This window comes from Pelodiscus sinensis, chromosome Z (genome assembly GCF_052426305.1).
Source record: "Pelodiscus sinensis isolate ZL-2025 chromosome Z, ASM5242630v1, whole genome shotgun sequence".
NCBI lineage: Eukaryota > Metazoa > Chordata > Testudines > Trionychidae > Pelodiscus > Pelodiscus sinensis.
Window position 1 is genome coordinate 24,752,305 of NC_143085.1, and position 15,730 is coordinate 24,768,034.

The following is a 15,730-nucleotide window of genomic DNA, read 5'->3' on the forward strand; positions in this document are numbered from 1 at the left end:
CTTAAGGTAAGCTGGAGACATACAGTAAAACTCAAATACAGTGGGAAGAAAAGAAAAAATAGGCAAGTCTAAACTAAGCTTTTTAATCATTTATCTTTCACATATTATACACTACCACCATATGTTAAATATAAATACTAATAATTTTGAAGGTGTGTCAAATGATCAGTCTATAATACCAATGTGATGAAAAAGTGACAGATTACACTCAGAATTCCATTTTTTCAAGATAATTGTTGTCTATCATTCCTATTTTCTTAGTTTTATTTTTCTATGAACTGCAGTGAAAGAAAAATAATGTTTTCATAGTAATATCTTATTATTTACAAGCAAACTTAATTCCAATTCAGTGTTGAAATCCAAAGTGAAGATTAACAGATGCATCTATTTCACGATATGCAGGCAGGAACTGTTTCAGTCTGTGACCATTTAAAGAAGTGAGAATAAAAAAAAGATGAGTGAGGTTATTCAAAGTAAGAAGAACATTCTTTAAAATGTAGTCCAGAATTTAGCTGTAAATCTATGTACGCCATGAGGATGAATTCAGTATAAGACCCTAAAAGGAACAGAAAATGTGTGGTTTTAATGGAAATGCATAGTGAGAGGCAACAGGGTGTGTCATTGTTTATGGTGAAAATTTATTTCCAAAGAATTCAAAAGATATGTACTTGAGAAAAAGTATGCATAAAATCCTGTTTCCCTGTTATATCTTCTACTTCAATGGTATGGTCCCATTGTTTGTTTTCCTCTCTTGCTATGCTGAGTGTCAAATCACCACATAATGTTCTGATTCAGTCGTTTCACCGTCTGTAAAGTGTTGCAGGCACCTGTTGGACCATATAAATAAAATAAAACTTGATTGCACAATGAATAAGAATAGTCTGCACCTAGAATAATAGGTCAAAAAGACAATTATAAGTCAGCAGTTCATGGCCCTGTAAAGTGAATGCAGGCCCACGAGCATCAGGGCCACCTCTGGCCCCTAGCTGGGTGAGTATAAGTAACCAGCACGTGGCCCCATCCTTGTGGCATCTGCCCCCAGCATAGACAAGCAACCCACCACTCACTGGCTCGCTGCAGTAACCCGCCAGGCGCTCAGCCACGCCCTACCCACCACGTCACCGCCACGGGGGCGGGACCGGGACTAGGGGCAGCCCCTGCTCCCCACATGCATGCCGAGCCCAGAAGCGCCCTCGCAGCGTGACCACGGAAGCAGCCAATCAGCGCGCGCAGCGGGCGGGGCACGCGCCCCAGCCTGGAGACGCGGGGCAGGGGGAGGAGAAGTTTCTTGGCCCGGCAGCGTCGGCCGAGGGGGCTCCGGGCTCCCGTCAAAGGGCGCCCCCATGGAAGGGGCCCGCGGGGCCGAGCCCGGCGAGCGGAGCCCGCTGCTGGGGGGCAGCGGCCGGTGGCGGGGCCGAGGTCCGCCCGGCGGCCCCAGCTCTTTCCAGGGCCGGCGCCTGGCCTGCGCCGCGGTGCTGCTGGCCGAGCTGCTGGAGCGGGTGGCCTTCTACGGCATCACCTCCAACCTGGTGCTTTTCCTCAACGGGCCCCCCTACACCTGGGAGGGCGCGCAGGCCAGCCAGGCCCTGCTGCTCTTCATGGGCATCACCTACCTGGTCTCGCCCTTCGGCGGCTGGCTGGCCGATGCCCTGCTGGGCAAATTCGGCACCATCCTGCTCAGCATGGCGCTCTATCTGCTAGGGATGCTGACCTTCCCGGCCCTGGCTGCCTCGGGCACCCGGGAGGCCCTCTGCGGGAAGATCCCTCTCTCCCCCATCGAGAACTGCTCCTTCCCGCCTGCCAACGCCACCCTCGCCCCCTGCGCCCCGGAGGGAGCCACCCGCTACTGCTCCGCCCTGGTCTTCGCCGGCTTGGTCCTCGTGGGCTTGAGCGTGGGCTCTGTCAAAGCCAACATCACTCCCTTCGGCGCTGACCAGGTGAAGTCTGGGCTCTGGAGAGAAGGGAATGCTTGGTGACTGGGCCTGGTGGTTCTGAGCAATGGTGTCTCTAATTTTTTTCCATTCATGTGCAGAATAAATGTATATGCCCTGAGGTGTGTGTGAATGTGCACCACCAGTACAAAGAAAAAAGGCTATGTGAGGGTGCTCTGCTAATTAGCTGGGTGGCATCTGAATCTCCTGAGCAGCTGCACAAGCTTATAGGGAACACTGGCCTTGAGTCAGCCAGCTTGTGGGGAATGTGCTACCTGCCTGTAGAGAATCAGAGATTTGAAGGCCAGAAGAGGGACTATTTGATCCACTAGTTTGGCTGTCTGCCTAATACAGATCATAGAACTTTGCTTTTTAAGTTAGGACTCTGTTAATCCAACTTAGGACATTATTCAAAGTGTTTATATTAAATATACAGATTTTGAGGTATTTACAAATACTTTACAAGTGGCTTTTTAGTACAAAACTGTTTTTGTCTGTCAGTTTAACACCCATAATTATTGTAAATTTAGCTACTGAATTTTGCTTATTCCCAGATTCTAAAGTCAGATGAAACCATTGTGATCATCTAGCCTGACTCTGTGTGTCTTACAGTCCACAAACTTACCTTAAGCAATTAATAGAGCATATCTTTTAGAAAAAAACATGGAATTTTGATTTAAAAGATCCAACATGACTCTTAGTAAATTGTTCCTGTGGTTAACAGCTCTCCCTGTTAAGAGTTTATGCCCAGTGTTCATTTGTTTAGTTTCAATTTCCAGTCATTTCTCTGTCAGTGTGATGAGCTCATTATTAAATGTATATTCTTGATGTAAATTCCAAAAAATATTTTGCAAGAGTTGTTTTCCTATATGGTTGGTGTGATTCAGTATACTGACTTAATTCTGACACTGATGTTTCTTAGAATAGTGTTTGTAAACATGTGACTTAACCTGGTATTTTCCAGTTCCCCTTTTTATTGTAAGTACATTTCAGTTACTTCCTGTTTTGCTGTGTAGGACTGATGATTTAGGCTCTAGGAGATTTTTTCCAAAGCTTTTAAACTGTTGCTAAAGCTAGTTCAGCTCCATCAGAATAACACTGGCAGTGATGTAGATGGATTTTTATCCATCAGGACAATCAGACTTCCTTGGAAAAGGTTTTTTTCAACTGAAGATTAGAGGGACTGGCACATCTGTATTGAAAAAAATCTAACAGGTGGTTAACTCAGATGGCAGCTAGCGGCCTAGCAAAAATCTTGAAGTTGGTAACACTGAAAGTAGTGCTAACAATGGTAGGAAGCATTTAAGCATATTTTCCTAGTGTAAATATGTCTTTGATTAATTTAAAGCATGGACTTCAAATCCCTGATGCCCTCAAATAGTGGGTTAAAAAAATCTGCACAGGCAAGTTAAATACAGAAGTGATCATGGAATAGGGTGAAGCCTAACAGCAAACTGTCCAAATTTCAGGGTAAAGGTTTGAAATTATGGAGTTGTACTGATATTGCATAAACTTCGTCAGTGTATTTTAAAACAACAAAAAAAGATTGTTTATAGTAATGAATGGAAAGATGTGAAAGCACAGCTTCATGAATCTTGTAAAGATGAATTTGAATGCTGAACTGTCCTCCATCACTCATTACTTCTGTAATCTGGGGACAAACAGGAAAAATGGTAAATAGTTAGTCCTTGGTGTTCTGCGTGGCCACTCATAGTTTTAGCTGTGTTGGGGATGGCTGAGGTTATTTTAGTGGATTTTGTTTTGTTTTGCCATCTGCAGCATCTGCCTGTCAGGGCTAGAAAATGCTTTGTGGGAAACGGCCCTTCAGAGAGACTTTACTTGGTCAGTAAGTGAACATTGACAGTGTTAATATTTTGAAAACAAACACACATTTCTGTTTGGGTGGTGGTTTTTTGTTTTTTGTTTATTATTATTATTATTATTATTATTATTATTGGTAAAAAATAGCAGGAGGATGCTGAACTGGCTTTCATGACTCAGCAAAGGATAAGCAGAAGGACTGAAATTTCATTGGAAGAAATTTCAGGGACCCAGAGTACAAGAAGTCATTAGCAGCTGATGCTGGGATCAGATTTCATTATATTCACCTGCTTATTGGTACCAAATAAGAATTCTATGTTGGTGTAGAATTCAGCTGCATAACCACCTGATCGTATATACATGCTAGAGGATTTACCCATGGTTGCTCAGGTCCTTAATTCAATTCATTTTTGTTTTTCTTCATTTTAAATTATTCTGGAGTGGGGCTAGAGATGAGGGGTTCAGGATGCAGGCTGTCTCATTGGGAGAGAACTACCCCAGCCCTCTCTCACCACAGCATCTTAGGGTCTGATGAGGAGTACCTGTTCATGGCTACTACAGCTCCAGCAGGCAAGGGAGGGGTGCATGTCCCTTGCTTGGGGCAGGTCCAGATTCATCTGCCTCCTGCATTGCTCAGGCAGATTGAGAAATGGAGGAAATTGTTCACTTTCCCCTTCCTCCCTGACAAAGAGGAACAGCCAGTAATGGGAGGAGGGAACTGCAGCTCCTCTGTCCCCCCTAAAGAGCATAGTGTGGAAGGCATAGGATTGGGGCATTCCCAGGAGGGTGGCACTCCAGCTAGCCCCTTTTACCTGCCTGGTAATCCTGTCTCTTCTCGGTAACAATTTGAGTCCCTGTTAGGGATGTTAAATTGTTTTAAAGTAAACATTTAAAAACTGAAACCTTCAGCAGTTGCATGTGTGGGAGAGGAAGGTCAGGCAGCTCCCAACAAGCCAGCTTAAAAGTCAGCTCCCTGTACATACTGGTTCCTTCCTGTCCTCTCCTCCTCTCACTGTGCTGTTGCCTCTGATACAGAGGTAGCAGCTCCAGTGTGTGCTGTGTGTAACTGTGCACATTAACAGATGAGCCTAGGCTCATTGGTTAATCATACATAAGGTTACACTTTCATATCCTTAGTCCTTGTATACCAGTGGTCTCCAACCTTTTTACACCCAAGATCACTTTTTAAGTCTCAGAACAGGTGAAGATCTACTGCCCCGCCCCTTCCTTGAAGCCCTGCCTACATTACATGATGAAATCTAATGTAAATGTACTGCGCAGGTGCGCAGTTCAGAGAAGGCTCAAGAGCTACTCTTAGAGCCCCTGAGATCTACCAGTAGATCGCGATCTACTGGTTGGTGACCACGGCTGTATACATTGGGGGAAAAGGGGAGAAGCTTCAGCTGCTCTCTCCTCACACAACCAAACATTTAAGCATGAGCAGTGAGCTAAGGTTGAGCTGGGGGAAGGCAAGCTCACAGCTCCCCTAACTCCCCCCCCCCCCCAGACCCAGGACCTAAGGGCTCTCCCACCTCCAAGCACCATGGGGAGGAGTGCATGGTCAGTTGGGGGCAGCAACTCCACTCCCAGTATACCTATAGTAAGTATTCTGGGGGTAGAGTCTGGGCTGGGCTAGGCTTGAGGTTTGGGAAGTCCGTTCCTTCCCCTCCTTATGATACCCACTGCACCCGCACTTAAGTTATGCTGTAAATTACAATAAGGGGGAGCTTCATACCAAATTTGGGGTCCTAGCTCTTTTTGTTTTAGTTCTTGAATAAACAGATGGACAGAAACTCATTTGCTCACAAACTGTCAGATACATAATTTTATATAATATCTATATATATTTATATACATATGCAGAAAGTATTTGTCTTGGATTAAGAAGCTTGCAGTTTCAATAAACAGGAGTCGACAAATTATGGAAAACTCTACTCGCCAGACAAAAAAGGGACTTGCCACCCTCCCCCAAGAAAATGTTTTATTAATGGCATAAATTCCTAATAAGAATAAGAACAGTAATTACTAGTAAGTTATTAATAAATATCACCCAAGTTATTAATAAATATCTTATAAATCTCTACCTTTTCTCTCTGCTGCCATGTCTCCTCCCCTTGCTCCATCAGCTCCCCTGGTGCCTGCTACCCCCAACCCCTCACCCTCCTCTGCTGTCCTGACTCCTGCCCTTCTCACTGCCGTCAGCCTTCCTGAGACCTGCCCCCCTCCGCCAGCCCTTCTCTCTCCCCTGTGCCCACTCCTCCAGCCCCACTCTGATCATGTGAACTGCCGCTCCTCATCCCCTCTTATAACACCTCCCTCTACAAACCTGCCCTGCCTCTCTCCTCTGGTGCTGGTCCCTCCCCTGCAGGTGTCTGCCCTTCTGCTTCACCCCCAGAATCCCTTGGCACCTGCACCCTCCTGATGCCTCCTCCTTCCCTCACTGCCCCTACCCCCTTTGCCCTCTTTTTCCTTGATATCCACCCTCTTCCTCTGTTCCCCTCATGCCCCAGTGCCCTCACAGATACCTTGCTCCATCTCCGCCTTCCACATGCCCACCCCTTCTTTCAAGCCTTCTCTCAGCACCTTCCCCTCCCCCCTCTAGCCCCCAGTGCCCTTACCCTCTCCTCTCCCAGCATCACCCTGTCCCCCCTCCCACTGATACCTCCCCTCTTGCCCTTTTCCCAATTGTCTGCACTTGGCCCCCTGGGATTTGTCTCTCTTGCACCCCTGTTCTTCTTTTTCTTCTCCTGACCTCCTTCCCTCCCCTCAGCACAAGCCCCTTCCCTCCTCTCCCTGCAGCCCAGCCCAGCTCCTTCCCTTCCCCCAGGGGCAGCTCTAGGTTTTTTTTCTGCCCCAAGCAAAACATTTCCCCCCCCCCCCGCTCCCTTTTTTGTAGTCTTTTATGCATGTTTGCATTTTGCAATGGTTTTTTTTGTTTTGTTTTGTTTTTCATTTTTGTCCCGGCAAAAATGCGGGTTGGCCACCCCTGAGCTAGGGTGTTCATTCTCACTAGTGTCTGCATTGATGGAAATATGGTGTTGAAGTACTTTGGAATTCAGGATGGAACATGTAAATGCACATCTCTGACAATAATCAAAATCTTAAGTAAAATACTTTGCATTTGAAAGCATGGTCTGGAGGCCTTGTCTCTTCCTGTTCCAATAAATGCTTCTCTTCTACTGATCCCTTATTTAATACGTGTCTCTATGTAGTGCATTCTAGCTCTGTATAAATTATGCCTTACTCTCTTTTGAAAAAAGTACTATCCTCATTTTACAGTTGGAGATGTAGGTTAAGTGATTTGCATGTGAACTCACAACTCTAGGAGACTTGAGGCTGGATGTCAGGCAATGGGAGCACTCACCCTATGTTCAGCCTTTCAATGCATACCCTTCCAGTTCTGTGCATATCTTTCAAGTTCAGAAAACTAGGTGAAAACCTGTCCAGCAGCAGCTCATCCTGTGGAAAACAGGGGCTATTCATGACCTCACTTGCAGAAGAGGCAATACAGGTAGTCCCCGACTTACGAACGCATTGACTTACGACCATCCATACTTACGACCAGCACGGGCAGCGTGGTATGAGAACTACAGCTCAGTCATGGTCGTGTTCTTCTGCCCCCTCCTCACTCCCCGTTTTGTGTTTCTCCTCAGTAGCATGTTGTGTTTGCGTGTCTGCAGTTGGGCAGTGTGTTCACGTGTCATTCCCTCATACTGTATACAGTATTTTGCCCTTACAGTATTTTCTGTGTTTGCTGGTGGCTATCATGGCAAGTAATAGGAAAAGTGCTAGTGTTAAGGATGGTGAGAAAAGAAAGAGAAAAGCTATTGATTTAGAACAGAAAATAGCGATAGTGAGGCAATAGGAAGAGGGTCAAACAGTGTCGTTCATCGCGCGTAATTTAGGCCTATCGAAATCCACCATAAGCACCATTATAAAGGATAGTGATCGCGTTTGTGAAGCAGTGAAAGGGTTTGCACCTATGAAATCAACGGTTATAACAAAGAAAAGAACAGGTCCCATCTATGACATGGAAAAACTCTTAGTGCTTTGGATGGAAGACCAAATTTAAAAACACACCCCGTTAAGCCTCCAGATGAGACAGGATAAGGCTTGTAGTCTTTTTGAAGACTTAAAGAAAAAGGAGCGGCATGACTACGACCAAAATTTCAGTGCCAGTCATGGTTGGTTCAAAAGTTTCAAGAATCGTGCAAACTTTCACATTGTGAAAGTAAGTGGGGAGGCAGCAGTGCTGATTTGAAAGCAGCAGAAACTTTCGTAGAAGAATTGGATAAGCTAATAAAAGAGGAAAAGTATTTGCCAGAATAGATCTTTAATGTTGATGAGACAGGTCTCTTTTGGAAGAAAATGCCCGACCGTACCTACATACATAAGGAGGCAAAAACTATACCTGGTTTTAAGGCTTTCAAAGACTAACTCTCTCTTGTTAGGAGGGAATGTTTCTGGATATAAATTGAAACCCTTATTGATTTATCGATCTGAAAACCCTAGAGCCTTCAAGAATATCAGCTAGGCTACTTTACCAGTCGTTATCGCCAGGGCTCGACAAATACACTTGCCCTCTCGCCCATGATGAGTAGATTTTGCCAGCTGACGAGTGCAGGAGCGGACTGGCCCGGTGGGCTGTTTTAACGGGCTGGCCGAAGCCCGCACTACGGGCGGCACAGCCCCATCCAATCCGCCAGCCGGCGGAGGAGCAGAGCGCTGCTGTGGAGGGGGAACCATGGTGATTCTCAGTGCCAGGCTGCCTGCGTGCAGCTGCCAGGACGCTGGCATGACGTGGCCCCGCTTCTTTTAAAGGGCAGCTCGGCTCTGGCTGTGTGTCCCTGGTAGCTGGCTGCGGCATGTGGCAGAGCCAGGCCCCGCCCCACCGGCTCCAGTCCTGCCACAGCCCCAGCCCCTTGCCGGCGAGAGAGCGCCCCCGGCTGTCCACCCGGCTCGCTGCGCCCGCCCCGCGCCCCATCTGGCTCCCGCCACCCATTCCCCACGGCGCCCCTGCACCCTGGATCTCCTGCTCTCCCTCTGGCTCTGTGCCACCCTTGCACCCCGTACCCTGCTCCCCCTGATCCCTGTCCCCCCCCCCCAGCTCTGTGCTGCCCGTTCCCTGCACTGCCCCTAGATCCCGATCCCTCTGCCCCTCCCGTTCTCCACATCCCATTCCTTGTGCCTCCACCGCACCCCGCACCAAGGGACAGGTGCAGGAGAGACAAATGCCAGGGAGCCAAGTGCAGACAATGAGGAAAAGGGCAGGAGGGGAGTTGTCAGTGGGAGGGGGGAACAGGGTGATGCTGGGAGAGGAGAGGGTAAGGGCACTGGGGGCTAGAGGGAGGTGCTGGTAGAAGGTTTGAAAGAACGGGTGGGCATAAGGAAGGTGAGGATGGAGCAAGGCATGTGTGAGGGCGCAGGGGCATGAGGGAAATGGGGGAAGAGTGCTGAGGGGGTGGGTATCAGGGAAAAAGAGGGCAGAGGGGACAGGGGCAGTGAGGGAAGAGGGAGGCACCAGGAGAGTGCAGGTGCCAGGAGATTCTGGGGGTGAAGCAGAAGGGCAGACACATGCAGGGGAGGGACCAGCACCAGAGGAGAGGGGCAGGTGTGTAGAGGAAGGTGTTAGGAGAGGGGATGAGGAGGGGTAGCTCACTTGATCAGAGTGGGGCTACTGGAGGAGTGGGCACAGGGGGGAGAGAAGGGCTGGTGGAGGGGGGCAGGTCTCAGGAAGGCTGAGAGCAGCGAGAAGGGCAAGAGTCAGGACAGCAGAGGAGGGTGAGGAGGTGGTGGGGGGCAGCAGGTACTAGGGGAGCTGATGGAGCAAGGGGAGGAGACATGGCAGCAGAGGGAAAAGGTAGACGTTTAGAAGATATTTATTAATAGATTGGGTGATATTTATTAGAATGTATTAGTAATTACTGTTCTTATTCTTATTAGGAATTTATGCCATTAAAAAAAACTTTGGGGGGGGGAAGGGTGGCAAGTCCCATTTTTGTCTGGCGAGTAGTGTTTTCCAAAAGTTGTTGAGCCCTGGTTATTGCACTAATAAGAAAGCATGGATGATGCTTGCACTTTTTGAAGATTGGTTCACAAACTGTTTCATTCCTGAAGTCAAGGTATGTTTTCTCGAGAAAACAATTCCTTTCAAAATTTTTTGCTTATTTTGGATAATACTCTGGGTCACCCTCAATACCTATGACTTACATCTTAACGTGAAAGTGGTGTTTCTGTCCAACACCACATCTATTCTCCAACCCATGGATCAGGGGGCCATAGCTTCTTTCAAAGCATATTATCTTCGCAACACATTTGCAAAGGCAATAGCTGCCACAGAACGCGAAAATGCCAAAACATTACATGAATTTTGGAAGGACTACAACATTCTGCATGGCATAAGGAACATTGCTGCTGTGTGGGAGGAAGTCACTCAACAATGTATGAATGGCATATGGAAGACAATCTTAAAAGGTATGTCACCAGTTTAACAGGCTTTGAAAAAGAAAAGGCGCTAGAAAAAATTTCCAATAATATTGTAGTGCTTGTGAAAGAAGTGGATCTGGAAGTGAATAATGAAGACATACGCCAACTGGTTGAGGCTGTTGGGGAGGAGGAGCAATGAAGATTTGATGGACCTGGAGTCAAAGAGGGTAGTAGAAGAAGAGAGACTAAAAGCCCCAGAAGAAGAAGAAGAAGCCCCCCAAAAATTTGTGATGAAAGAGATGGCTGCAGCCTTCAGCAAAATAAATGAAGGAATGCAAACATTTGAAAAAATGGACCCTAATGTTGCAAGATTCTCAAAAGTGGATCGTTTAATTCAGAATGCTGTGGCTTGCTATAAAGAAATGTATTATGAGAGGAAAGAACAAACTGTCCAGTCTAAAATGAATATTTTTTTGAAGAAACCAATGTCTTCTACAAGCAAAGGCACTGCTGAAGTAGAAGATGAATCTGCTGTTGATAATGATGATCCTGGAGTATTGTCACCTACTTCCTCCAATTCCTCATCCAATTAATTCAGTTCATTCACCTTCATACAGTAATTATCAATCCAAGTGTGTACGACAATACCTGGAATAAAGGAAAAGTTCTTGTACAATATTTACATCACGTTACAGTATTCACATTATTGCATTGTGTATTGTACAGTATTTCATGTTCATGTTTGTCAATTTGAGTTTGCTGTCACTGCAGTTTTTTCATGTTTCTTTTGTTGTTTGTTGTTTTGTAGGTGCTTTGTTATGTTTGAAGTGCTAGTGAATTAATATTACAGTAATGTGTAAAGATAACTGGTAGTGGGCAGTCGATAGCTACCTGTACTGTATAAGGGTATTTCTGATTTATGAACAAATTGAGTTACGACCAGGTGTTCAGAACGTAACCCATTCGTAAGTCAGGGACTATCTGTAGTGAATATGGAGTGTTCCGAGTGTTTTATTATTTGCTTCTGATAAGCGGAGTCTGTGTTCCCTTGGAAGCCAAACTATTTGAAGTTACTGCTCTGTATTAGGAAGCCTCAGCCATGGAGTTTCTGTGATATTAATTGTATTAGTAACGGGTTTTAATCAAAGTCTGCATAAACTAGCAAGATGACCTTACCTTAGCTCCAAGATGGCAGCTGAGCATGCTGTCCAAGTGTCAGTGTTGTTATGCCTACTTAGCCTGGAAGAAGGGCGTCTATAACAGCAGAAATGGCAAAATGTATTGGTATAGAGCAGCTGTTCATTAGATTTAGACTCCAACCTCCCCAACACTTAAACATCTAGATATTGGTGAGAAGTTTGGACTTTGTCAGATCATCAAAGTTTAAGTCTGTAAATCTGCCCTATGATTAAGTGTGAGTAACTTTTATAGAAATTTAGATAAGGACTTGTAAGTATTAAAAATTGGTAGTTTTCATTCACGTGATGCATCCCATCTCTAAAATGGTGATGAGTTTAGCTTTATTCTCTTGGAGTCTTTTTTTTTTTTTTTTTTTTTTAAGGTGGAGCTGCCCATAATAAATTGAATTGTTTGCCTTAAATATCAAAGAGACGAAATAATTATCATATTCCATCTTGTGGCATTTGAATTCCTTGGACTTGGTACAGATGAAAGAAAGTGGTACACTGAAGTATCAACTCTTCATTGTGAATGCTCACAACTAAAACATCTTGAATTTTTATAGTGAAACTTATTGCTGATCGGTTACTTTTATTGGACAGCTTTATTGATACTTGACTATTTTGCTGGCAGCTAGTGCTGTCAGCCCCACTCCTGAGGAGCCCCCTGCTGCGAGCTGGTCCATAAGTAGAGCCAGTTTAAAAACCACCTCCTGTTGTTACCATGTGCTGCTGCCTGCCTAATGCTCTTTAAATGCAGAATTGCAGCAGGTGTAGGTCTTGGACCTGGCACAAGCCAGGACTGAGCCAGGTTGCTGGCCAGCAAATTACTGGTAGGGGGAGGGGGAAATGCGTGTAGTCTTAGCATTAACCCATTAGCTGATAAGCTTTTGCTTATCGGTTAATCGAGTAATTGACTTCACTATTACATGTGTGTTTTGGGGGAGGGGGTAAATAACCAAGCACCAGGGCAGGGTGGGAGACATGGCAACAGAGGGAAAAGGGAGAGGTTTACAAGATATTTATTAATAATTTGGATGCCACCGTAGCACAAATCTGAACAAGTGCACATGAACTCAATACTGGTGCACAAGACAAATTTCACTCCACTCATAGTAGGAAAATCTTAGAGGGAACTCTTTCTCTCAGCCTCTCCCTTCCCTCAAGCTAATGCAATGCAAATTGGGTTAATGAAATTGCAGGATAGTTGCTTGGGAACTCCAGTGGGGGCCAAACCCATCCCTTTTGGTAAGAGGATAGTGGTAGGAATTCTTAGAGGAGTCACACAACACCCTTTACTTCTGGTCATGTGTCCATCTTGACACTGGGAGTACTACCTCCAGGGTTGGAACTTCTGTCAGGGTGTGGCTAATGGAGGTTTGGGGAGGAGGGGGGTGGCTAACATATCCTTAATTATAGTCATGGTGACCATATTTTCTAAACCAAAATCTCCAGATTATTTTTCTCAGTACTCCTTCCTAAGCAATCATTTCCCTTGTTGTATGTGTGCAACAGATTTGTTCCTTCCTAAGTGGACTGCTTTGCATTTTTCCTACTGAACTTCACTCTATTTACTTCAAACCATTTCTCTGGTTTGTTGAGGTCATTTTGAATTTTATTCCTTATTCCCCACAGCACTTGTAACTTTTCCCACCTGGTTATATTATGTAAACTTCATAAGTGAATTCCCTCTGCCATTATCTAAATTTATTCATCAGGACACTAAACAGAATTGGGCCCAAGAACAATTCCTTTGAGACCTAAATATCTCTTCCAGTTTCAGTGTGAGCCACTGATAACTATTTTTAGGCCTTGTATCCACTTACCAGGAGATTGATGTGGTGGCGATCCATCTTGCATAGTTTCCACTAAATCAGGTGCAGATCATGCCCTTATTGACTGGTACTTCACTGGGTTTCAAGGAGTAAGGGAAGGTGATGGGAGAGTCTCCCAGAAGTCAAGCTAAGTTGCATCGACTCCAACTATGCTTTCATGTAGCTGGGGTTGAGTATCTTAGTTTGACTTTTTCTTGTAGTGTAGACCTGGCCTCAGTTTTCCAACCTGCTATGCACTCACCTTGCAGTAGTTGCATCTCTAAGCTACATTTCTGATAGCTACACTATCAGAAGCCTTACTAAAATCAAGATACAGCACATCAGCTGCTTTCCCCTCCAATGCACAAGACTATATAGGTATGAGCCCTTTCAGTAATACCAATTTCTGCTTTCGGTGTACTTGCAGAACATTATTGGAAACATAGGAAAAGGGCCATGCCTGTGGCTCTTGCATGATAGCACTGTCCTGCTGCAGGTCTTAAGAATTTAATCAAACTATTTGTGGTGTTATGCCTGAGCACAGATGAAATTGAGTAGAGTGAACTAACATTTTTCTGCTCGGGTGAATGAACATAATGGGAAAATGGAGGGGGAGGAAGGAGGCAAAGTAGGATTCCTTCAGGGTTGTGACAAATATTTACTTGTTAATAAAAGTCATTTTGCAATTCTCTAGTACTTGTTCTCATAGTAAAATTTAAGTGTCTAAGTGATGGCAGCAGAAGGGGTAGGTTTGCTTAAAATAAGAAACTATTTTAGTCAATTAATACATGGTTTTTAGAAACTGTAGAGAGTAGATTAGTATTTTTCCTGCTGTCACTCAATTCAAGTTATAGCCAGCAAGGAGAATTAGAGGGTGGAGAACTCTACGTATCTAGTATATCTAATCTGTTAAGGAACCAATGCTTCATTTTGAAAGAAAATACATTGAATGCTTTTTAACTGTGCTGTATTTTCTGTAGTTGACAAGAAATTCTCTTCTGTCCCTTTGCTATATCTAGTTTATCTAGCAGGGAGTTTTAATACAGTTTTAAGAGACAAATATGCTTTGTCTAAGGAAGTGGTTAGTAAGCCTACTTCATCATGGAGGTAGATCCCAGTGTTCTTTTTCCATTTTCAAATTCTGTTTTAATTTCCCCATTTTTCTCTTTTGATAATGTGACTGAGTTAGCTACTTGCATAGAGAGGCATGGAGTTAATAGGAGTAGTCAAATTCTCACTCTGCAAAGGAAAAAGGGAAGTCCTTTGTCAGAAACTTAATCTACTTTTATGCAAGTTGGAAGGTTGTTTTTAATATAAATGGTATATCCTTCATTAATAATTCACTGGCATGTATACCATTTTGCTTTTAAAAAGAAAGCCGATGTGAAGCAATATTGAAAGTGGAACTGATGCCAGTAAAGTAATCAGGAATAGGTGGGTAGCTGTGTTAGTCTTTAATTTTACAAACGGGTAGTCTTGTGGCACCTTACTCCAACAGATCTATAACATCAGATGAGTTAGTGGAAACAAGAGAACCCAAGATGTATATAACTGCAAAAGAAGTACCTGTGAATTGTAGGACCTGTGTTAATGATGCTAATTAAGTGAGCTGGATGTGTCCCATTTATAGCTTTTGATGTCTAAATGCTGATGTCAAAGGCAGAGGAAACTGGCTTTGTATATAGTAAATTAGCCAGTTAATGTCTTTATTCAAGCCCGGGGTAACAGTACCAAATTTGCAGATATCCAATTCTGCAGTCTCTCTCTTAATTGGGTGGTGAAAATTCTTTGCAGAAGAACGGCTACTTCAAATCCTTGATTTGAGTGACAAGGGAGGTTAAAATGTTCCCCTCCAGGTTTACATGTGTTACTATTTCTGATATCTGATTTGTGCTGACTGTCCTGAAGCCTGAAATTGCTAGCTTGAGGCTGTGTCTGTTAGCCTATACAGGCAGTCCCCGAGTCACGCGGATCCGACTTATGTCGGATCCGCAGTTCGAACGGGGTTTGCTCCACATCTTCCTGGTCTGCTGGAGACCAGCAGACCAGGAAGACGGGGAGCAAAGCCGCGGAGCATGCGGGCAGCAGGACAGCCGCGGCGCGACTGGGCTGTCCCGCTGCCCCTGTGCTCCGCGGCTTTGCTCCGGACACCTGTGGTACAGCAGCTGGGGCGCTGCCAGTTGGTCCCGTAGCGCCACTCTGGGCGCTACTGGACCAACCCGGCAGCACCCCAGCTGCTCTTCCCCAGGCGTCCTGATTCAGCCACTGCTGGTCAGTTTCAGCAGCGGCTGAATCAGGATGCCTGGGGCAGAGCAGCTTGGGTGCTGCTGGGAGGAGCGGCGCTACTGGAGCAACCCAGCATCACCCAAACTGCTCTGCCCCAGGCATCCCCAAGTCAGCCACTGCTGAAACTGACCAGCGCTGACTACAGGAAGCCTGAGGCAAAGTTGCTCTGCCCCGGGCTTCCTGGAATCAGCCGCTGATCAGTTTCAGCAGCAGCTGACTTGGGGACGCCTGGGTTTCTTAAGTTGAATCTGTATGTAAGAACTGGCGTCCAGAT

The 15,730-nt window shown here is 45.3% G+C and overlaps 1 protein-coding gene across 2 annotated transcripts in view; it reads left to right on the top strand.

The window, feature by feature from the left end:
• Nucleotides 1-1,229: 1,229 nt before the first annotated feature.
• Nucleotides 1,230-15,730, top strand: part of SLC15A4 (solute carrier family 15 member 4) — a 67,721-nt gene continuing 53,220 nt past the window's right edge. The window contains exon 1 of one of the 2 annotated variants that reach the window (XM_089775329.1): nt 1,230-1,937. In XM_089775329.1, the coding sequence (XP_089631455.1) occupies nt 1,344-1,937 (594 nt within the window). In that variant the 5' untranslated portion in view covers nt 1,230-1,343. The remainder of the gene's footprint in view (nt 1,938-15,730) is intronic. The other variant, XM_006120489.5, reaches the window with a different exon arrangement.